Source organism: Rhamphochromis sp. 'chilingali', assembly GCF_963969265.1.
Source record: "Rhamphochromis sp. 'chilingali' genome assembly, chromosome: 7".
Lineage (NCBI taxonomy): Eukaryota > Metazoa > Chordata > Actinopteri > Cichliformes > Cichlidae > Rhamphochromis > Rhamphochromis sp. 'chilingali'.
The window spans coordinates 31665442-31688764 of NC_137934.1; the positions used below are offsets into that span (position 1 = coordinate 31665442).

The window sequence follows — 23323 nt, forward strand, 5'->3', positions numbered from 1 at the left end:
GGCCGGCCGGCTAGCTAGCTCGGCTAGCTAGCGCCGCTTCGCTCAAAAGCACCCAGGCTTGGCTTTCAGTGAGGCGTCTCTAACTCCTTTCACCCCCGATCGCTCCGCAAACAGTCTTTGTCTTAGCTGGACTTATTTTTCGTTTATATGGGCCGATGATGCTGGTCGATGTGGAAAAAATAACTGAGTTGTTCATATACCGGTGGCTAGCTAGCTCCGCGTTAGCCACCGGTATATGTCTCTTCCCCTCGTATGCGGGAAAGAAACACCGATCGACCGGTGGTGGCTAACGCGGAGCTCAATCGTGGATAAGGGAAACCCAATGCAGGAGAAGCAGGCGGCTGGTGAACTGAATTTCAGGTAAGACGTTATTAACTGCACTCTATTTGGGTCAGATATAAACCGAGTTTAGGTGTAGTTTATTTTCGTTGTGCTGACAGTTACAATAACTGTACTGCGTGCTAGCTAGCACGACGGAGTTTCTATACAGCTGTGCGCGCTAAGTTACTGATTTTGAACTTTATGACAGCCTCCCCTATTTTCAGGCGAGAATGTAGGGGTGTAAACTTCAAATATCTGCTCGTTTTATCAAGAAGTCCCATATTTTATCAAGAAGTCCCATATCTCTCACGATGTTACTGCTAGCGCCGCATGGCAGCTAGCTGGCTAGGGCGGCTTGGCTGACACCTAGGCCGGGCTGACTGATACCCAGGCCGGCTCACGCTCTCGTTTCACCGCCGCATGGCGGCTAGCTGGCTAGCGCGGCTTGGCTGACACCCAGGTCGGGCTGGCTGACACCCAGGCTGGGCTGGCTGACACCCAGGCCCGCTCACGCTGTCGTGTCACCCCTAGTCTTTCGTGATGACTCTTGGTTGGCTGCTGGACTTATTTTTCATTTATATGGGCTGGTGATTCAGTATGAGTGTCCGGTGAACTGAATGTCAGGTAAGACGTTATGTATATGTAAGGTAGTGACTGGAATAAGTCACAAGGTGTCGCTGTTGAGCTGCATATATGTTGTAAATTTTAGCAATTTTGACCATTTGTCCTCTGCAGGACACCGTAGTTCAGATTTCTCGTTCGCGTGGGCACCATCTTGGTTCAGTGTTTACTGTGATGTGCAAAGGTAAGCACTGTCAGTGGCGAACTGCATTGGTTTTGTTTAAAAATAAGTGTTCCACTGTGTAAAATAGCGGTTTGTCATTTAAGCCGAGCATATATTTTGTTTATTGAGAGGTTCATGTATTGTCTGATGAGAGTATGAGACAAAGATATACTTTTCTTTCTTACTCTCATATAAAATATTTAGCTTTTATTAAATAGTTATCTGAATCTTACAACCAAAGTTTGTATAATAATACACAAGATTGGCTGTAGACCATTGTTAATCATTCAGAACACTGTGTAAAAATAACAAAAAACAAAAAGTGAATGAAAAGTGCATAAATATTTATTTTACGTGTTTGATGTGTGTGGCAGGGCGTGGTCTGCAGTGCCGCTGCAGGGGAGGTGGACCCACCTCAGCGGCATCTGCAATCACGCCTCTCAGGTGTAAAGTCTGTGCTCTCTCTGCTTTTTTTTTTTTTTTTTTTGTGTATGTGTCGGGCTATGAGATGAAAAGCTACAGCCGGCTGTGTGGGTACAGCAACTATGTGTGAAAAGTGGTCCATAACGTAATGCTTCAAAGTGTGTTCATGCAAACATTGTCGGGTCTGCTTATGAACCTCTGCGCACAGCGTCTACAAATTGGGGCTGTACGAAGTCACCTCATCTTTACACAAAACCGTAAGCTGTCATCTGTGAGGCGCGAGCGGTGTTTGGTTTTACCATAGTTCATGGTGGAGAATGGCTGCTCTGCTGAGTTTTGCTCTCTGTGGCCGTTTGAATGGCAAACTATACTGATTAGCGGCGGCATAGGCACACTTAAAATTTCTTCAGAAATTTTCGCTTTCTAGTTATTATTATTATTTCTGGTGTTGAACATCTACCTGGCAGGATTTTTTTCCCTTTGATATTAAATTGATGTTTGTGTTGGAGAGATTTTTGCACTGATTTTAAATTATAATCGAGCAACCCCTAAATGCATTTTGTATCCTGGAGACTGTTTAAACCTAAAAGCAGCTTCACAGTTTTATATTAGCGGGCAGTACCATGTGACTTCTTGTTTCTAAAAAAACAGCATCCATTTATTCCAGTGTTTCATGCTGACAGGTGTACGCTGGGGTGAATTACACAACCTGTCTCAAGTATCTGAAAAAATCTCAACAAATTCAACTCCCAAGTGTCAAACTCTCCTTTTTTATTTATCTTAAGCTGCATGAAGTATTACTTCTCCCCTGATATGTTTGAGCTTACCTCAGATCAGATGGCGTGTGCATGTTTAACCACACATGCATTCATCATCAGTGTTTTGTACCTACATTGTTTCCATTGCAAAGTCCTGGGAATAAACTTGTGTAGCTGTCCAGTATTTCAGTAGTGTTTGTACTGACAGGACAGCAATAAAGGTACACGATTACATCTGCCTGGCCACCAGTTAGGTAATATTACCTACTTCTTTTTACGTTACTCTGATGCTCCTGGTGGGAAGATTATAATAGAGAATCACTTAGATGCATTTAATATCCTGAATATTCCTTAAACCTAAAAGCTGCTTCACAAAGCAGCAGGCAGAACAAACACGGGCAGCCAGGCCGCTGCTAAAGAAGCTCGTTCAGTGTGCCCGAAGTTTCTCAACTTTTTGTTACTTGTTAGAAGTAACTATAATCTGAGTGTAGCCAGTCAGAATTAAACCACAAAGTTTATTATTTGCAAATGTGTAAACTGGCGGGCTTCATGATTTCATATTTTTATTGTCCTCTATTACCTCCGTGATCTTTCTTGTGATCCAATATTTACACGATACTTCTTCCATGGCATAATAATAACAACCATATTATTATGCCATGGAAGAAGTATCATGTATCTAAAAGATGGACACAGTATGATTTCCGATTGATTTCTGGATTCTGCCTTAAAAACGTAGGTTATAGCATTTTGGCTGCTGTCTTGTTGGATTTTGTGATCCAGAAGCAGAGATATTTAGATGTGACAATAAGTTGCTAAATGCCTGATAATTTGTGCCAACAGATTATTAAAATACTAGAATTAAATTCACTAAATCTGAATCACAAAATAAATGGTTGTTTTGTGTCTTAATGTTTGTCAGATTATGCAACTGAACGAGCTCCAGTAGACAGCAACACTACGATCGCAGTCAAGACCCAAAAGTCTTGTCTAGATAGCTATCAGCTTTTAGGAAACAAACAAAGAAACACTTTGATACGGTTCCTTGACTTACCCACCTTCATTTCTTGTGATACTGCAAGCCGCAGGTGGTAGGGAAAGCATCTCAAACCAATAAGAATTCCACCTGTTGCAGGATGAAATGCAGCCCATTTGTGTGTGTGTGTGTGTGTGTGTGTGTGTGTGTGTGTGTGTGTGTGTGTGTGTGTGTGTGTGTGTGTGTGTGTGTGTGTGTGTGTGTGTGTGTGTTACTCTCCTTCCTCACTGAGTAGCTAATTAAAATAGTTTCTCAGCCTTTGTCAAAGCTGTCTGGAACTAATTAGATAAGATTCTTTCTGCAAGCATATCCACCTTCAAACACACTGCTTTTAAAGGCTGAATTTGCTAGTTTGACCCACATCACTGGTGACTGTTTGTGTTCCCAGACCTTGTTTAGGTGGGCCGGAGAAAGTTCTGCAAAGAGCCGGGGGCCTGGCGTCTGAAAGGAGAGGACACAAAGCTGGCTTGTTCAGCTCTGGTTAAGACTTGGGGGGAGGTGGAAGAGGTTTGGGAAGGGGTGCTGAAAAGGGGGAGCAAAAGGCATGAAGGGAAAATAGGAGGAGGAGAGGAGGACGGGGAGCGAGGAGGGATGGAAAAGGGGAGGGGAGAAGGAGAGGAGGGTGGATGGGGCACCGTTTCCATTGCTTACCACAGGAAATCTGTGCAGGGTTTAAATACCAGCCAGAGCCTCTTTTGTAAGCAGCTTGTGTGAAAGTGTGTGAAGAGCGTAGCAGCATGGTCAGCCGGTGAGTAACACCTTCTCTTTAGTTTCTCAGATGCATGGCAGTGAAGACAAAAGCTTGAAAGGTTGAAAATGACTTTTCAAGGTTGGGTTTTGCTGGTTTTCCCCAACAACATAACAGAAAGCAGCTGGCAGACGTGCTTTGTTCTGCTCTGCTCGAAATGATCTGATGATGAGTCATCGGAGCAGATTTCAAACAGTTTACCTCGGGAGTTTCAACCTGAAATTTCACAGTAAGTCACTGGTGCTGTAGTAAAATACTCGATGGATCTTAGAAAAGCTTAGAAAAGCTGATGTATGTACTCTGAAGGAATCTTGGCCCAGTAACTGAGGAAGAATTTCAGCCCTGCTTCTACACAAATGCAACAAAGCAAAACAAAACTGTGAGAAAGAATGTTGATTTTAAAAGGAATAGAGAAATGTAAGAAAACACAAAAATAATAATACATGACAAAACAAGACCACTCAGAACCCCCAGAGGAGGCCCACTGTACTTCTGTGAAGTTTGAAGACAGCTGAGGAAATATAATGCAGTGTGACCTGGACTTTGACCTGATTTTCACAAAAAGTAAATCAGCTCGAGCTGTTGTTGGTATCTACCGTCTGAGAAAATGTGGAAATGATATCTTGACAGCTATGGATGCTAGACTGCAAACAAACAAATGGAATCAATTACATACTTCCTCCCTTTGAGGGGAGGACAATGGGTAAGATATCCAACAAACGACAAACGAACTGGCTGTTAACAAGACAAACAAGGAACAAGCAGTTGAGAAAACTTGTAGACATATTTCATTATTTCTGAAGTCCAAAAAAGAAAAACTTTTTGTATTTTGTTTGCAGCGTGGAGCATCCTGCTGCCAGCTACAAGAAGATCTTTGAGTCTGTGGAGGAGCTGAATGAACCCATACCAGCAGTTATCACTGGTAGGAAAGAGCGACTGACAAAAAACAAGTAGCAATGCATGGCTGTGTCGATGGCAGTGTGGCTTTAATCACTAACATTTATGGTTCCAAGACAGCGAATCACCTGAAATTTCCTCCAGTACCAGTGTTCATGAGATTTCTGATTTAGTGGTAATGAATAATCTGCAGTTAAATATGCTTTAGATATTATGAGAGTCCTCTAAAGATTTATCATTACAGGTTGGGCAATTATGAACAAATCAAGGATCACATGTGGGAAATTAGAAATTCTTTATTTTGCTGAGGAACATTTAGCTGTGACAGATCTCCTGTCTCCGTAAACTTGCATCTATGATCTGATGACTATTACTTATGAGTGGCAGAAGCAAAGAACAATGTGCCACACTCTTCTATTATATGTTCACATTTGCAGTGTGAAGGTGGCAGGTAATGGCAGGTATACAAGGGGGAGCCCATTTTTCTAAACTTAAAAGTATATTGGTTTGCTTTTATAACTTGCGCAACAACTTTCAGGTCATGTCACTGCATATGTTTACAATGATGGACTGTAGGAAAGGGGGAGGGGAAGGATCCAGGCCATGCACAGTATAAAAACTGGACATACAGCTACTGTCACAATGTCATCTGTTGATTTCTAAAGTGCAGTTTTGAAACGTCATGATTGGTGTTTTCATTGTCACCAAAAATTTAAGCAGGTGCGACAAACACGGGCAGGTGTGATTGCTCTCTCCCTAACTACTTGTCAATCACAAGTCATCAACAAATTGACATGTCATTCTGAAACATAGTATAACCAAGATTTACAAAATAGACTTCACTGTTCTTCATGAAATAAGTGACTGAGCCCATAAACTCAGGAAAGGGTTAACACAGGGGAATGCGGGAAGACTTTTCCCATAGACTGCTGTGGGACCTGAACACTTTCAGTAACCACAGCTATCCCCATCTGGTGGCCTTCAGATTGCATGCAGGGCTAAAGCATTTTACACTGGCTGTGTTTCCTCACATGGAATCTACATTTATGGTTTTCTAACCCCTCTCTTGAAAACTTCCACTGATGGTTGCATTGATATAACAACTAAATTTCATCACAAGCGTGCGGTTTCTCCTATTTTTTTATCATCTGAAATGTCAAATGGAAACATCTGCAAAAGGCATTTCTCCTATGACATCCACAAGTGCACTGCCTATTTCAAAGTCATAGTGAAACAATAAACACAAGTTAGCGGATTATATTAACGCAATCATCTAATATACACTAAAATAAATATGTACGGCATAGTAGCATAACGCCTGAAAATACACTGGCCAGCATTATCACTACACAAGTGTGCTTTTTTAAATTACGTATAGTTATTTGTTAGTTCTGTATTTAGTGTTTACTCAAATAAAACTCCTTTGGTGACCATTAGGTTACTCACAGGTAACGTACATTGAACATGACACGCGAAAGACACAAACATTGCTATCACAGAAGGATAATAAAATGAACATAATACTTAAGAAAATCAATAGTTAGGATTTATAATAACATTATTATGTAACATATACGAATAAATATAAATATGTATATGTGTGGCATGTATATGTACTGCCTCATGGAGTGTAATGTTTTTTGATTGAACTAAATGTTGTACATTGGTTAAAGGCTACTGTGAAAGTAAATCCTTTGATGCAAGGAAAATAGAGAGAAGACATTAGTCTGACTTAGTCTGAGATATACTCAGCTTCAGGCCTGACCTGTTCACCCATCTACGCAAAATGCATTTTTGGTGTTACTGCCAGGATCAGTCTTGTGGATAAAAATACTGTAGTGTTATAAGTGACACTGGGGTGTTAGAAATGGGTAAAGTTTGATACTAACCACTTGATGTGCATAGTGTGAAAACAAGTGTAGACAGAATCCTATAGTCTGAGTTTTTAGACAGCAGAATGTGGCATCATGTGGTCAGGATGTGCACGGCTTCGTTTGATGGTTTTATCACTGCAGGTGTTATCCCGTCATGGCTGGGGGGAAGTCTTCTGAGGATGGGTCCAGGTCTCTTCGAGGTGGGAGATGAACATTTCCAGCACCTGTTTGATGGACAGGCTCTCATCCACAAGTTTGACCTGAAAAACGGTCAGGTGACTTATTACCGGAAGTAAGAAAACGGATTAATCTACAAAAGCAGAGCACATTATTTTTATATTTCATATTTCAAGTTGCAGTATTCTGAGGAAATACCTTTTAAGAACGTACGTTTCTAGCTGTACTGACATCAGGACGTTAAGGCATTTTTTCTTAAATCACAAAAGAAAAAGAAGAAGAAGAAAATCTGGTTCTCATATTCCCAGCAGCTCCAAGCTCCAGTTGTGGGTTTTTATGACATCTGATTTTGGTTTGCAGTTCTTTGCAGCTGAGGAAAAGTGGGATGTTGCAAAGAAACAGGCAACGAATGAAGAAGGCTTTTTGTGTTTCAAAGATTTCAGTCACGTGTCACAATGAAAATTTTTAAAGTAATATGAGTGGGATTCAAAAACAGCTGACATACTAGTTGATGTTTGTGCTCAGGTTTATTAGGACAGATGCTTATGTTCGGGCCATGACAGAGAACAGAGTTGTCATCACTGAGTTTGGCACGGCAGCCTACCCAGACCCCTGCAAAAACATCTTCTCAAGGTAATCCCAAACCCATGCCCTAAAATGCACACAAAAGGAACATTACACTGTACAAAAGCTGTCGAATTAAAACAAATAGCTCAATAAATAAATAACTTAATATGCAATTCAATTAAAAAACATTTTATTTATATGACTTAAATTATTGTGCTTCCTTGATTGCATTTAAACGTGCTTTTCTCATTTGATTTTCCATTTAATCAATTGTCAATGTACGGTTATTTCTTTATTATTGGTTTATTGATGTATTGCAAAAAAACAAGATAAGAAGATAAAACCTTTCATTTGGCGCGAAGCTGAGGCCAGGAGACTGTACTGAACAGTTAGACTGGAAGCGTCCAACATTCCTGTGGTTGTGAAGTGCACGATGTTGAAAGCGTTCAAATGGAGAAACCTGTTGGGGTTTTTTTTTTCAAGATCTATTTATAGATTTAAAAAAAAATCCTTAGTGTTTGTCATTTATGTTCCACATATCCCCTTTCAGTGTTCTTAAATGAACCGTGCTCATTCCCAGTGCTATATTTTTATTCTGGAACTTCATATAGTAGTTTTCATGAGTCATAGTTATGAATAACTATCAATATTCTAATAAATATCCATGTTATATTATAATGAGCCTTGGTGCATCCTCTCAGCTCATACACTGTAAACAATCCATTTAGCTCCCTCCTTGTAACTCAACCTTCATCAGAAACAGGTAGTTTTACCAGTAGGTGGGTTGGGGTTCCTGAGATGACCATATTAAGGTATCCTCCCTCTTTGATGCTTTACAAATCCCAGGAGTAAAACAGTGTCAAACTTGAGCTTTTGGTTCACATACACTGATCTTATCATGTTGTGCCTGTGTTGTTGTATTATTACTATGGGTTTAGGGAAACGGTTGGTTTAATATAAAGTTTTCCTCGTGCTTGTAATTTCAGGTTCTTTACTTACTTCAGAGGCATTGAAGTGACTGATAACTGTTTAGTGAACGTCTACCCGATTGGTGAAGACTTCTACGCAGTCACTGAGACCAACTACATTACCAAAGTTGACCCTGATTCACTGGAGACATTAAAAAAGGTGGGAGCTGATTGGTTTAAATTTACAGTAAGCTAGAGCCATCGTCATTTTCTGGTAGCGTTATTAAACCTATACCCTCCCCAAATATGCCAGAAGGAAGAGTTCTAGTTTTCAACATTGCTGCATTTTCAGTTGCTTTATTATTCTTTCCTTGCAGCATCTATGACTGTTTCCGGTTGTGATTTTACATATTTAGCTTTCAACTTGAATGTCTTCCAATTTGCAATAGGTGGATCTTTGTAAGTACCTCTCAGTGAATGGGGTGACCGCCCACCCCCACACTGAACGAGATGGCACGCTCTACAACATTGGCAACTGCTTTGGCAAGAACATGAGTCTGGCTTATAACATTGTTAAGATCCCACCTGTTCCGAAAGGTGAGTTCATTATACACAATACTCTCAATGACTATCAATGGATATGTTTTAATTGATTATTATTTTATTATTTTATTATTATTATTATTATTATGTTTATTGATGTTTATTGACCTTTAAATTATATTGTAAATTTTTATCTTATAGAGATTTGGGTTTGAAAGGAGTATCATGCCTGAGTTTTCCAGATAAGCTTTTAAGCACTGACTGTTTGTTACCGCGACGATAGACTGTCAAGAAAAAAGAAGAATATGATAGATAAAAAAGGGAGCGAACAGGATAGAAGAAAACGGTGGATAACAGAAAAAAGAAGAAAAGAAAATGAGACAAAGATTTAAAAAAAGAAAAAGGTTTAAAAGAAAAGTTGAAGCAAGCAGAATGCAGAGAATTCAAATAAAATTGTCAGGAACAATGTATATGTTTGTATCTCTGTGATTCCAGATAAATCAGACCCCATAGAGAAGTCCCAAGTGTTGGTCCAGCTGCCAAGCAGTGAGAGGCTTAAACCCTCCTACGTACACAGGTACAGAGTTATCTCATACATGTACACAAAGCCTGGTTTTTGTTTTTGTTCCTTTCTCTTTGTATTTGACGTTTTACCATTAAGATGAACTGTGCTTTGCCTCTGAGTGTCTTTCACTGTTTTGCTTATCTGTCTCCAGCTTCGGTATGACAGACAACTATTTTGTATTCGTGGAGCAGCCGGTGAAGATCAACCTGCTCAAGTTCTTGTCAGCTTGGAGCTTCAGAGGAGCCACATACATGGACTGCTTTGAGCCCAACGCCAGCATGGGGGTAGGCAGGGCACAGGCATTAAAGAAGGCCCCTGGAATCCAGTCTGTTCTTGAATGCTGGAGTTACAAACACCTGCAATATCTGAATATAATTTATATTAGATCTTTTGGACTCTTTTGCATTAATTTCACTAAAAGCCACACAGCTGTGCTATTTACTAAAGTCACCTGCTTGCTCCAAGTTTCTGAGCCTTCTCCTGGGAAAAAGTTAATTGATTGGTCATGTGTGTCTGCTTGGTATCATCTGGTCAGTGACTATGTGTGTTTGTGTGCTGCAGACATGGTTCCACTTGGCCAGTAAAGAGCCAGCGGGTTATCTGAGTAGTCACAAGTTCAGAACATCAGCATTCAACCTCTTTCACCATATTAACGCCTATGAAGACGAAGGATTCATCGTTGTCGATCTCTGCGCGTGGAAAGGGTAAGTGTAAAGCTGTGTGTATGTGCAAGTGTCTTACATGCAATTATGTGACATCTCTCTCTCTCTCACTCTCTCTGTGTTTCTTTACAGTCATGAATTTGTGTATAACTACCTGTACCTGGCTAATGTGAAAGAGGAGTGGGAGGAGGTGAAGAAAGCAGCTGCACGAGCTCCACAGCCTGAGGTCAGACGATATGTCCTTCCACTGGATATTCACAGAGTGAGTCTACACACAGAGATAGTGCAAGTTATTTATGTCATCAGTTATATGTTTGATCATTAATAGTGATTATTTAGCACTGTAACAGGATCCATCATACTGATTAGGCAGGCCACATTTTTTAAAATGCAGAAGAAAATTCTTTATAACAACACAGTATTAGGTATTGTAGCAGCTAGATGGTGTAGTGGTAAGACTACAAACCTTTAGAGCGAGAGTTGCAAGCTCAATTCCCACCGAGTATCCAGTAAGGGTCCTGGCTTGTCCTGCAAAAACCTGACTTGTTGCTTGCAAATTCCACATAAGTACAGGACACTTGCACCTTTGTCGTGGGTCTTACAGTGTCATTGTTTCCTCCAAACGCTGGCCTGCAAATTGCATATAATTACAGGGTACTTACACCTAATACACAGGTCGTATTATAAAGTGTTACCAGTTTTTTAATCTAATATGTCATAGGATTGATCAGAAACATTGTAAATGACAAATAGTGATTAATGGACTCATGGAATCGTTTCTTCATATCAGTTTTAATTGGTCAGCTCACAGCCTCTAAAGCTAATTTTTGCTACTACAGTATAAGTGGAAAAGGTGTTGTCACTGTTATTTATGTGTACCTGTTTATCTGAATATAGGTCAAGTTAAATTAAATCTACTTATATTAGATGCAATATTATATTATTATTATTATATTATATCATAGTATAATTGGGAATAACAATCATTAGCCTCTCTGTGTAACCGAAAATGTACTTAAAAACTTAATAATGTATTTAAATACCTTTTATTTCACCCGTTAAACTCTTCATCAAAACTGTGAGAGCGGTATTAGACATTCATGAATCAGAAAATAATGAAATAATGGGATCTGTTTTGAAAGGCTAAAACTTGCTTTGGGGCAAATTTTATCTTTGTATTTTCAGCATTTTGTTGTGTGGCAGTTTGAGATATTTACCTTTAAAAGTGCTATATAAATAAAATTGTATTTTTACTTTGTATTGCTTTTATTAGATCCTTACTGTAATGGTTCCCATAGAGCTGGATTTACAACATTGGACTGATCAATTAGTTAGCTTGTTTGTCATATCAGGAAGTAACAAAATAGCCCAAATAAAAATCTAGTTGTAATATGACATACAAGATCTGAGATCTGAGAAAATTGTGCAGCATCACAAATAATTTTAATTTGTGACAACAAAATGTTCTGTCGTTCCATATTTATTCAACCCTAAAAAAAAACCCTGCATGAAGCCAAAACATTTACTGTAACCTAGGAATGATATCTCTTTATCTTTAAGCTCCACGGTATTCTGTACACAACTTTGTGTGTGTTTTCAGGAGGATCGGGGGAAGAATCTGGTATCTCTGTCGTACACTACAGCGACCGCCGTTCTTCACAGCGACGGTACTATCTGGCTCGAACCTGAAGTGCTGTTTTCTGGACCAAGACAGGGTATCACATATACACTATAGTTTACATGTTCTCTGTATATTCCAATATGTGTATCCTGAAGGGTACATAATACACTGATTGTTATAACATATTAAATATGTGCCCATATTCATTTCTTTTCTCTGTGTCACTCTCTCAGCTTTCGAGTTTCCACAGATCAACTATTCAAAGTGCTGTGGGAAGAAGTACTCCTTCGCCTATGGCCTGGGACTCAACCACTTCATTCCTGACAGGGTAAGAAGGGTTTTCATTGAACACATCAGGAGACGAGGACAGTTGCAGGGCCCGTGACGTTAGCTAACTCCACAAGACATTAAAAGCAACTGGTTGCTGCTTTAGATCGTCAAGCTGAATGTGCAGACCAAAGAGACCTGGGTGTGGCAGGAGGAGGACAGTTACCCATCAGAGCCACTGTTTGTGCCGTCACCCGGAGCTACAGAGGAGGATGATGGTAGGACACATTCTCACATCTTAGCCCACAGAATTACACACTAACACTGGTCTTCAGGGTGTTTGTGGCTTTCAGATCATATTGAATCAAGCATGAAATTAATTTATTAAATTATTGTCTTCTTTATTAGATGCTTATCATTTTTGTTGTTGTCATTATATTAAGTAAAAAAAAAAACAAACGAACAAGGATCATCTAGAATATGCTCAATGGGTAAAGTGACCGCCTCCATGTTTTTATATACAGTTTATCATCCAAAGGCGCATTATTTTCTATGTCCAGTAAGTGGAACTCCTGTAAATGCTTTAAGTTTTCATGGAAAATTAGATGAGTAAAGCTACATTTTAAGCTACACTGCAGTCATTCACACATTGGCAAGTGTTTGATATACAAGTCGATTTTGTGTAATGTATGTTTCAAACCAAAGTTTTTATTAGCGCTACATAAATCTCTGCCTAGCACAGATGACACAACCTAAATATGGAATGCAAACGTATCCTTTCTTTCATTCATTCAGCATCAAATATACATATTTTATAATCTTTACACACCCAAACTCTAACTGTAGACACATTACGCTCATTTGAAACAACTTTTTTGCGTTTTTCCTTATGAACGTTTGCTGTAGAACACGCAAGCAGTTGCCTCCCGTGTCTGGGTTTTACAGGTGTGTTGCTGAGCATTGTGGTAAAGCCAGGTGCGCAGAGACCAGGTTCCCTCCTGGTGCTGGATGCCAGAAACCTGACAGAGCTCGCCAGGGCAGAGGTCAACACTATCATCCCCATCACCCTGCATGGGACTTACAAGCCATGAAGCTGCGTTTCTTCCAAACAGGTGCTTCATGAAATACACCAGTCTGGCTCTTTTCTCCCACCATAGACGAGTTTTCTTATGGAAATGAAACCCCATCATTGCTTTACAATGCTGCTAAAAAAAAAAAAAAATCTTCAGCAGTCTCTGTCATATGTTACCTGGCCACACAATGCATGTTGGTTCTATTTTTCCTGTAGCTGTAGCTGGTGGTGAGAAGAAGCCCAGCGAAGCATTACATCAACCACATTTACTGCATAATCAGTTTATGTTTATGTAATTGTTGTTGTAAATCCACAAATGTACACAGACGGTATTTTTGCTACAGGTATTTGAAACAATTTTGGTCAAATACAAAAACTGTTAATGTGTATTTGTTTTGACAACACATGTTGTAAAAATAAATCTGTGCATACATTCATCACTCATCACAAAATTGAGGCAACATTTGGAAATGTGAGCTATAAAAACATGTAATCCTACCAATCCAGTAAAATTATATGATGAGCAGGATATGGGTCTGACCACGTACTAAAAATCCAAAACTGAGATTAACATGATATTAGAAAAGAGTTATATATTGGTGCATCCATGTCATTTGGATTAAGCACCATTGCTTGTTGCGTATGGACTTTTGATATTACTTTAAATTTGACTCTTCATTGCATTCAAACTTCAGATTTCAACATCTTTTTAGAAAATCAACAGCATGTTATAATACCAGATGAATAGTTGTGGATTAACTGTACTTTATACATATATGTTCCTAAACTTGTTTCTGTGTACACACTGTGGTTGTTACAACTTAGTTTGGCACCAAATACAGTAAATATGGAGTATAATCAAACTTCCACAGTGCTTTGTGAAAGCTAGCTGTTTATCGTTGACCTTCATGTATATGCAGCACTGTTTATAAGCCAATTATATTGTTGAATTTAGAAGAAAAAAATGTAGATGCAAATAAAAGCAGTACTATTTTTCTACGATTGGAAATAAAGCTGGCTGCAGGTCCACAGCTTGCACAAGCAGGTCAAATGTTGGGTTATTAAACTAAAGCAGATCTCTGTTTATTCAGCAGCATACCACCCTGGCATCAGCACTCCCACTGACCAACGACATGTACGTGTCTTCTCGTCTCATATTACATGTAGTTTTTTAATTGATATAAGATGAGTTTTTTTAAATTTTATGTGAATGTGTAATTTCACTTTTTGGTTAATAAAAAAAACAAAAAACAAAACTTGTGTTCTGTGTTCTTCCTCAAAACATTACAAACAAATGACTACACAAAATGTTAAAATCCATGATAATTAAACTAAAAACTGTACTACAATAGTTACATTATAATTTTTTTTCTAAACTGGGTTTCTTTTGGAACAAACTGACAGAAATAGAGTGCACGTTTCTAGGCAACTGGGTTTTTTTTTAGGAAGAAACTAATTTTAAACCAAAATGCAGGCTGCACTGATCCAACTTTTCCAGTTCTGATCCAATGCAGATACGTAGCTTAAGTACCAAAGTGATGCTCATGTTATATTAATAAGCATTAATCCTCACTGTGAGAAAGAAACTGGAAATCATTCTTTTACATGTAAGGCTACAGGTAAAAGGAGCCAATGCACTGCTGTTCATGCTTTGTGTTGTAAAGAACAAACAACTGAACTGATTGAATCGCTTATAGATCAACTCGCTGTCAGGCATTCTGTGTGAGGAATGATCCACCACTAGGCTGCTGTGTGTAAACATCCCAGAGAAATATTTTGTTCTGCAACTTGGTCTGAAAGTGCTGACAATCAAAACCTGATGAGGAACTGTGCAGGATTTAAATCCCTCTCTCCAGAGTGGTTTGACCTAGCGCCTACATTTACAGTACACAGGATTGATTACATATTTGTTGTGGTGACCTCAACAAATTTACAGAGAAGCTTCTTCCATTACAAGTGAAAACGGGATTGTTGTGAGTCCAACAGGAGCAGTTAAATCCGATGGGGACAGAAGCCTCTACATACGCAGAGGTATCGATTGCAGAGTCTCTGTAGACAGCTGATACCGCTGCTGTTTGATGATGTCCAAAACGTCTCTAAGAACCTGAAACCAAAAAGCAATAAATACAACAACAACAAAAAAGAAGCGTTCTTAAATGTGCTCTCGAATGTTCCCAAAGACACAGATAATCCCTTAAAAATGGGTCATTTTTACCTTCCGGGTGTTCTGCGGCAGAATGACTCCATCATCCCACATCCTGCTGGAGGAGAAGAAAGCTGAACTCTCTTCCACCAACATCCTGTTTAGTTCCTCTTCCTGCTTCTTCTGCTCTCCTTCTTGCTCACCATCAAGGGGAAGCAGAGAGCCAATGTGACCCGGAGGGGCAATAGAAACTTTGGCATTGGGCCACAGGAACAAGAAATTAGGATCAAATGCTCGGCCACACTGGTGAGGAACGAAGAAGGAATTATTACTGTAAGCCACATTCTACAAGATTACAATGAATCGGTAAGAATTATCATTATGTGCAATTTCTGGGTTTTTTTTGCATATCTTCTAGTGGTGCAACGGATCAAAAGTCTCACGGTTCGGATCACGTTTTTTTTCGTCACGGATTGGATCAATTTTCGGATCAGCAGAAAAAAAGAAGAAGACAAAAATTTAACTCGCCATTTACTTATTTAAGTATTTTTTGCCTATTAAAAAGCATTCCACTCAAGACTCATTCCACGCAATTATATAAAAACAAATTAAGATGCAATATAGGGCAGTACAGGGCTTTCTATCTCCCACTCCGCTGTGATATAATGAGCGGTCACGTAGCTTTCCGTTGCCCTGGAGGTCCACCCGTTTGTAACAGAAGATGCCTGGGACAGTTCAGTTATAACTTTAAACTTTTCCTGCTCATACATGCTTGGAGCGATCTTGTCACTGAAGTGGACGCGCGACGGGATATCATAGCGTGGCTCAAGCACGTTCATCATAGTTTAAACTAGTGTTGTCAGAGTAAATCTCGTTAAAATGATGTTAATGCCATAACTGCATTAATGCGGCAAATCTCTGTTAACTAGTTATCGCCCCGTGCGTGGGGCTGCACGGCGTCAATGCGTCAACTAACGCGTTGACTAGTTTAAAACCCTTGTTTTGCACAACGGAAAACGGCCTCCCGTCTGCAGCTAAACACCCCAATAGCTTTTATACACATACTTTTTTTCTTCTTTTTCGAATCACGTGCGTGCCAAACCGTGGAGTGGGATCGGTTCGGATTACGGATCAACTGTGATCCGTTGCACCACTAATATCTTCTCTAAACTCTCTGCGGTAGAGACTTGAGGCTGTCTTGTGTCTTTAAGCAGTCTTAAGGAATAGTTGAAGGACATTCAAATCTTTTTGGAAGTTGGCTGCCTTTTATTCTGTTCACTGTCAAGATGATCCTGCACGGCTTTAGTCATGTTGCGGTCAGAGCTCCTGGCAGGTCAGTCCATGACATGACTGATAGAGTTTCATTGCTTGCTTTCCTATCCAGAAATGCTTTTACTGTAATGGCAGCATGTTTGGGATCATTGTTATCCCTAACATCACTTCCGGATATGTATTCTCAAACTATGACATTTGTTTATCTTCTAGTTTTTTTCCAGGCATGTCACTTATTTTGTCCTTCACTTCAGATTTTTTTTAAGAACACACCTCACGCCAAGCTTAGATATTCCAAGTTTTTGTTTAAAAGTTCTTTAGGAAGCACCTTCTTCCTGTAAAAATACTATTTTATGCCTGTGAAACTGCGTCACTTGTTTTTGCAGAGGCGACCAGAAACCCACTGGCACATTAAAAATGGACTCTTTGCCAGGTTGTCTGTTATATGGGAACAACACTGGTTCATCCCTTAATTTAGGTGCCTTTTATATCACGTTTGATTCATCGATCAGTGTTACATGGTTTAACAAACAGAAAAATGATCTGAAAATGGTCATGTACAAACTTTAGACTGAAAAATAAATTGATTCGCTCACCATAGCATAGCTGTCTGCACCATGGCAACCACCAATCACCACAGTGATCTTGGGGACAGAGGCGGATGCTACTGCTGACATCATTGAACCCTGAGCTTTTAGATGGTTACTGTTCATCTCTGCCTGGGAGACACACATGAATAAATGGTACTTGGGATGGTTTTTTACACTTACTGGGGACTCAAAGTGATTCTAAACTCTTCCAAACTTGAGTCCCTGTGCATTTGTTTTTAGTGAGAATGAAGTGAGAGTGAATACCTGTTTTGTGGACAGTGTCAGTGCTGCAGTGGGTGCCGTGTTCTGGAGGAAGAGGAGTGGGACGTCTCTCTGGTTGCACAACTGGACAAAATGGCTTCCTTTCAGTGTGGCCTCATATGACAGCTGTCCATCATTCGCTAAAATTCCAACTAGGTGACTGACGCAGTGAACACAAAGAAAGAATTACCTTAAGTTTAGGTGAAGTATTACTTAAGGTATTCATTATCAGCCACATGTAACAGGTGTAACATCATATTTTAAAGTGAAACCAAAATTATATTAGCAAAGCTACTAGATGAAAGCTCGGGTTTCAGGCTACTGTAAACGCTTTTAAAAGAAAATGTTGCTACTGTTTCAGTTTGATGTCAGTGTGAGCCAATTTCCCTAATCTGGCCCTCTCAAGCGCACAACTCTGGCTATAACATACACAACAGATCAATCCACCTACTGCACACAAGGGGCAGCCAATCAGAGGAAAGCTGGTTTAAAGGGAAGAGAAAGGAACGGCAAGTGCTTGTTTCAGGCAGTGGGTGAAATGAGAAGCTCCATCATGGCCCGTATGGGATAAATAAGGATTATTTTAGATAATCATGCAGAGCTACTCTAGTTGAGTCCAAGAATAAAAAGCAGGACTGCAGTAAATGTAAATTGTGTCCTCAGTATTACAAAAAACATTAGGAACACAATGTCAACAATCAGAGTTTATGTGCTACAAGAAGACTTCAGTGAGCGTATTGGTTGTGTTTATATCTTTTACCCATGTATCTTTGCAAAGCCAGTGACGAGTGAGGTTCCATAGCGAGCTTTAAATTCCAGAAAGCGGCTCCCATCTACCAGTCGACTGACTACCTGGGCAGAACAACAGAAACAACCAACTAAAGGTCACAGAGCCGCAACTCAGCATAAGAGTAACAAACTCATCCGACTAGAGCACTTTGTGCATTTGTGTCCGTCACATTGTACCATCTTAACATCCAGGCTGTAGTTGTAACTCTTAGGGGCGAGTCCTAAAAGCTCTTCCAGACTGTGCAGTGGCTCCTCCTCTGCGTTCCTCTTCTTTGTCTCCTCCTCTTCCTCAGGCAGCAGGAAGTTGAGGGTTGATATAATGTTTCTAGTGTAATCAAAAGCCTCCTTCTCCTCCCAGGCAAAGTGATCCACGCAGCCACTCACTCTGGAACAAGATGGTAACTTGATACATGATGATATGAACTAATTCTTCTGATACTATTCAGGACTGATTAGATTTACACACATACTCAGCATGGAGCCTGGCCCCTCCCAGGTCCTCTGGCGTCACCTCCTCTCCAGTGGCAGCTTTCACAAGTGGCGGTCCGCCCAGGAATATGGTTCCTATTCTGTGCACCATTACAGCTTCCTCCGCCATAGTGGGCATGTAAGCTCCACCCGCCGTGCATGACCCGCACACAACAGCTACCTTTAGGATGATCAATTTTCATATCAGAACTGCAATTTGAAATAGTGAAAAAACCAAAAGCAAAAACAAAGAAAACAATGAGAACTTAACAATGGTAACTTGTTCTCTCTTCATTTTTAGACTTAAAAATTCTCTGCCTGTGGAGATTAATTATGCCAAAATTTTAAATAGAGTCACGGTCTTCAGATTATGGTCTCCCTGGAGGGGCACAACAGTTCACAAATTATGAGAATGTTTTAGAAAACAAGTGTGTGCATATGAAACATTTTAAAGGCAAAGTGTAGCTTATAAACAGGAATGATAATCTATGTAAAGACCAAAGCCTTCTAGCTCATCCTTACCTGGGGGATCTTCATGGCAGACATGATGGCTTCATTGTAAAACGTCCTTCCTCCGTGATTCTTATCAGGAAAAATCTCTGACTGTACATTTATACACAGACGAGGAAACAGCAGTCAGTATAAATTCCACTAGCATTCACTTACTCTAAAGGTAGAACCCTTACGCATATTAAATCGGAGATGTGCTTATGTGTGCGTGCGCTAACCTGCAGCGGCAGGAACGCTCCACCGGAGTCGACCAGGTACACGCAAGGCAAACGATTTTTGATTGCTATTTCCTGCGCTCGGAGATTCTTCTTTACCGTGATAGGATACGATGTGCCTCCTTTCACCGTAGCGTCGCTGGCAACAAACACACACCACAGACCGTTGATCCTGCCGATGCCTGAATGATGTTTGTACAGACGAATAAAAAAAATGCATAAAGTGTCACACTCGGATCCCAGAAGATGTGGAGTAAACAGAAGACAATCTGAAATAAAGAAATTAAATGAGGGTATTTAGCTGCGGTCACACTAATCTGTAGTCGTTTCTGACCAGTCATACTGCCGGCTGAAGGTATGTCCCCGTACGGAAGACCCAAACCAGCAAATAGTGACAGCTCCAGAAAGTCCTCGTCATCCAATAGGAGGCGAAGCCTGTCTCTGACCAGCAACTTCCTGTTTCTCTGAGTGTGTCTGGCTATGGCCCTCTCCCCTCCCCCTTCCATCACCTTCTCACTAAACTCTGTGTACCTAATAAATGGAGATAACCAGGGATAATGAATGACAACAAGTGCAGATCTGGCAACACACTGTCACACACAAACAAGCAGGGAATTTATTTTGAGATTAAAAAAACAAACAAACAAAAATCCACTTAATAAATCTAAAATAGTTGATTAGAAACACCAAATTGCAACAAAGCACATACTAATACACTAGGAAATGTGAGAGCAAATGTGTGAGCAAAACCTACTTCTTACACCAGGCGTTGCTATTTCTGAGGTTTGCTTCATAAATGTGTTTGTGGATGGGCAGAAGGGGCAGGTCCAGCACAGGGAAGGCACTCGGCAGGGCTCTCCTCCTCCCTGCAACAGAGCTCATACCGCAGACTGAACGCTGCCAGTACCGCTCAACAAACCTGCTAAACAAGAATCAGGGAAAAAACATTTAAAGACTTATTTGCAACATGACAACAAAAGAAGAGAGAACTGCAAAAAAAAGATTATGAAAATCTGGAGAGTAAATTATTGTCCAACAGTACACTGAAGAGTTCAAATTACTGTTTTAATTCCAGGATTTTGTATGCAGTAGTGCCAACTCCAGGCCTCAAGGGTTGAAGTCCTGCAGGTTTTAGATATCACCCTGGGTCAGCACGCCTGAATCAAATGATTAGATCATTACCAGGCCCCCGGAAAACCTCAAGAAATGTTTAGGAGGTAATTTAGCCATTTAAATCAGCTGTGATGGATCAAGGACATCTAAAACCTGCAGGACACTGGCTCTCGAGGCCTGGAGTTGGACACCCTTGCAGTAGTGTTTGGGGGTTTTTTTGCTCCTGGAGGGGGCAAAGCTGTAATGGTACATAGACTGGGTTCTCCCTCATTTGGTCACATCAGCTTAGATTTGCTGATTCTAGTTCTTGTTGTTGTCAATTATTGTTCTTCTTGCTCTTAACTAACTGAAGCCTTTCATTGAACTACCAAATAAACAAATTAGTGCTCTCTTCCTGGCCACACATGTGGCAGCACTTCTGCTATAACTTTCTTTGTATTTAACAAAATAAAAATGCAGACATAAGTGTGCACATTAGTTTTTAACTGCTACTTAAATTGTTTTCTTTACAAATAACTCTCACTGAACTAACACAGCCAATCCCTCAACATGTTTGTACTTCCTGCTCATTAATAATTTGTTGCTTTTTAAAGAACTTATTTTAACATTTCAGTCAACAACAAAACAAAAAGTAACTTCAAGGGCCAAATTGCATATTTCTTCACGTCAACATACGGGCCGCAAATTTGAGCCCCCTAATTTACACTGAAACCTGACATCAGCCAGGTTTTCTATTGAATCCTTTGCCAGGGACGATGATTGGCCCATGCGTTAGCATGTATATGATTGGCTGCTTTGGAACCCCCCAATGCAAAAAAGAAATAAAATAAGTCTGTATAATTACGAGCTTGAACAAATTTGATTAAACGGCAAAGTGTTGCTGAAGCGTTAACCTCTATGTGCCAACAGTTGTGTTTTTGTTTTGTTTTTTATCAGAAATTAACGCACCACCAGAGCTCAGCAGTTGCAAAGTGTGCCAAAGGTCAGTCTGCTGATAAATGACAGTTGGGGGACATATAAACACCTCTTACCTTGCAGTGTAGCGGTGCATATCTGTCATACAAATAAATTCCAGATTATTTAATTGTTCGTAAGTGCATTGCCAATCAGAACCAAACAGAAACTCAATCCCCCTCCAGATGCTGCTGCTTCTTCTTCTTCTTCTTCCTCGCGGTATACTGTAGGGTGGCGCAATTCCGCCACCAATCGCTACGGAGTTTGGATTAGACGGTAATGCTGCTACTTCCACTCCAAAATAATTTGGAGGCAAATAAAATCTACCTACTCTACTCTCTTCCGTTCATTTCAAAGCTTTAGTTTCTTATTATTTTGCAGGTGTAAAAAATATCATGCGGTATTATTAAAAACTCACCCAGCAGCTCCCATAATTACTACTTTTACTATAAGTGTAATTTGTGCCTTTATGCTACTGAATTAGGTTTATGACTAGACATGGGAAATTTGTTTTGCCTCTTGCCTTAGCAATGTTTCATGTATTGTGCAGTGTCAATAAAACATTTCATATTTGATCATTTGTTGCTTTTGCTGGTCTTAAATTACTGCAGTATTTGAGCAAAGAAACAGGGACGCAGTGGAGCCTATCTCAGCTTCCAAAGCTGAGAAGCAGAGTACGACAAGTCCCCAGGCTGTTACAGGGCTAGCATAGAAACAGACAACCATTCATGCTCACATTCACTCCTATGGGCCTATGTACCTGGAGAGAACTCACGCAAGAAGCTTGAGAAACACACAGGACTTAGAGAAGATGTGGAGGGTGAAGGCAATAGTGATCCCCGTGGTAAATGGAGCACTCAGGAGGGACCCCCAAACTGGGAGCTTGAAGGATAAACAAAGACCCCCTGCAGGGCAAGCAGGGATTTAAAAAGCATCAAAGGATCTCATTGTTTAAATGTATCAGGCAGGAGAAGGGTACAAAAAATTTCCACAGCATTGGATATACTGTGGAACCCAGTGGAGAAAACATGGGACGAAAAACCTGGATGCCCCCCAAAACTGATTAAAAGCCAAGATGAATACTGGTCAGTGAGGCTGCCAGGGGACTCGCCATGCACTAGATGTGTATTACACGTGGCAACAATGTCATGTATTTCCATATGTCGAAATTATGTGATAGGGTTGCAGGACAGAAGTGTTTTCTGACAAAAATACACCTTAAAAAACATTTTTTGTTATTAAAATTATTATTTTCTCCTAACACATTTGTTCATCAGTTGAATTATTACAGGTCACATTAAAGTGGGAAAACTTTTGAATCATTGTGATCACATTTTTTAACATCGCAAAAATGATGCATTTAAACAGGGTTGTGTAGACTTTTTTTTTTTATATCCACTGTATCCGTGTAAGCAATATAATTATAAGGAGGCCTCATGCTGAGGTCAGTAATTTTTAGTTTTCACTGGCCTTTAGTTCTTGCCAAGCTCTGTGGTGCAGTTTGTCCTGCTGCGGTATTAATCTTCTACAGAAAGATTCAAGCCAGCAGTTTAAACTTAATGCCTACATAATACAAAGTTTTCAGGTGGAAACGTGAGTTACTATCAAATTTAACAGCAAATAAATATGATAAATCAAGCTGATTTATGGCAACAAACCTGTGAAGAGCCAGTCTAATGCAGCAGAATTTGCAACTATGTAGACAGGAATGGAGCAGAATTAAAAACATTTATTTTTAATTTTAAACGTAGTATTTAAATTCTTCAACCTTTTGGATTATTTCCA

The 23323-nt window shown here is 40.0% G+C and overlaps 2 protein-coding genes across 7 annotated transcripts; one reads left to right on the forward strand and one right to left on the reverse strand.

The window, feature by feature from the left end:
• The first annotated feature begins 3942 nt into the window (after positions 1-3942).
• LOC308400209 (retinal Mueller cells isomerohydrolase-like) lies at positions 3943-15213 on the forward strand. Of its 5 annotated transcripts, none has more exons than XM_080887758.1 (15): positions 3943-4070; positions 4910-4992; positions 6983-7133; positions 7544-7651; positions 8572-8713; positions 8943-9090; positions 9532-9613; positions 9753-9885; positions 10163-10305; positions 10396-10525; positions 11864-11978; positions 12118-12212; positions 12318-12429; positions 13097-13263; positions 14318-14438. In XM_080887758.1, exons 1-14 carry the CDS (start codon positions 4060-4062, stop codon positions 13240-13242), a joined length of 1599 nt encoding a protein of 532 aa, XP_080743884.1. In that variant the 5' UTR covers positions 3943-4059; the 3' UTR covers positions 13243-13263; positions 14318-14438. The 5 variants fall into 5 exon arrangements, with proteins under 5 accessions (XP_080743884.1, XP_080743883.1, XP_080743882.1 ...); XM_080887757.1 differs by having other exon boundaries at positions 14315-14436; XM_080887756.1 differs by having other exon boundaries at positions 13097-15213.
• LOC308400208 (methylcrotonoyl-CoA carboxylase beta chain, mitochondrial) lies at positions 15188-21745 on the reverse strand. Of its 2 annotated transcripts, none has more exons than XM_080887755.1 (12): positions 21616-21745; positions 20226-20390; positions 19806-20002; positions 19475-19653; positions 19269-19349; positions 18749-18927; positions 18456-18663; positions 18250-18341; positions 17493-17649; positions 17235-17357; positions 15439-15669; positions 15188-15327 (listed from the first exon to the last, which is right to left on the reverse strand). In XM_080887755.1, the coding sequence occupies exons 1-12, from the start codon at positions 21642-21644 to the stop codon at positions 15241-15243; spliced, it is 1728 nt and encodes a 575-aa protein (XP_080743881.1). In that variant the 5' UTR covers positions 21645-21745; the 3' UTR covers positions 15188-15240. The 2 variants fall into 2 exon arrangements, with proteins under 2 accessions (XP_080743881.1, XP_080743880.1); XM_080887754.1 differs by having other exon boundaries at positions 20226-20393.
• Between the last annotated feature and the right edge of the window lie 1578 nt (positions 21746-23323).

Bases quoted from the DNA above. Each gene is read 5' to 3' on its own strand.
- LOC308400209 (XM_080887756.1), top strand. The intron at 4,993-6,982 runs GTAGGAAAGAGC...TTATCACTGCAG, and splicing joins CATACCAGCAGTTATCACTG to GTGTTATCCCGTCATGGCTG. The intron at 12,430-13,096 runs GTAGGACACATT...TGGGTTTTACAG, and splicing joins AGCTACAGAGGAGGATGATG to GTGTGTTGCTGAGCATTGTG.
- LOC308400208 (XM_080887754.1), bottom strand. From the start codon at position 21,644: ATGACAGATATGCACCGCTACACTGCAAG. The intron at 20,003-20,225 runs GTAGGTTTTGCT...TCCATTTATTAG, and splicing joins AGCAACGCCTGGTGTAAGAA to GTACACAGAGTTTAGTGAGA. The intron at 15,670-17,234 runs GTGAGCGAATCA...GTTCCTCACCAG, and splicing joins GTGCAGACAGCTATGCTATG to TGTGGCCGAGCATTTGATCC.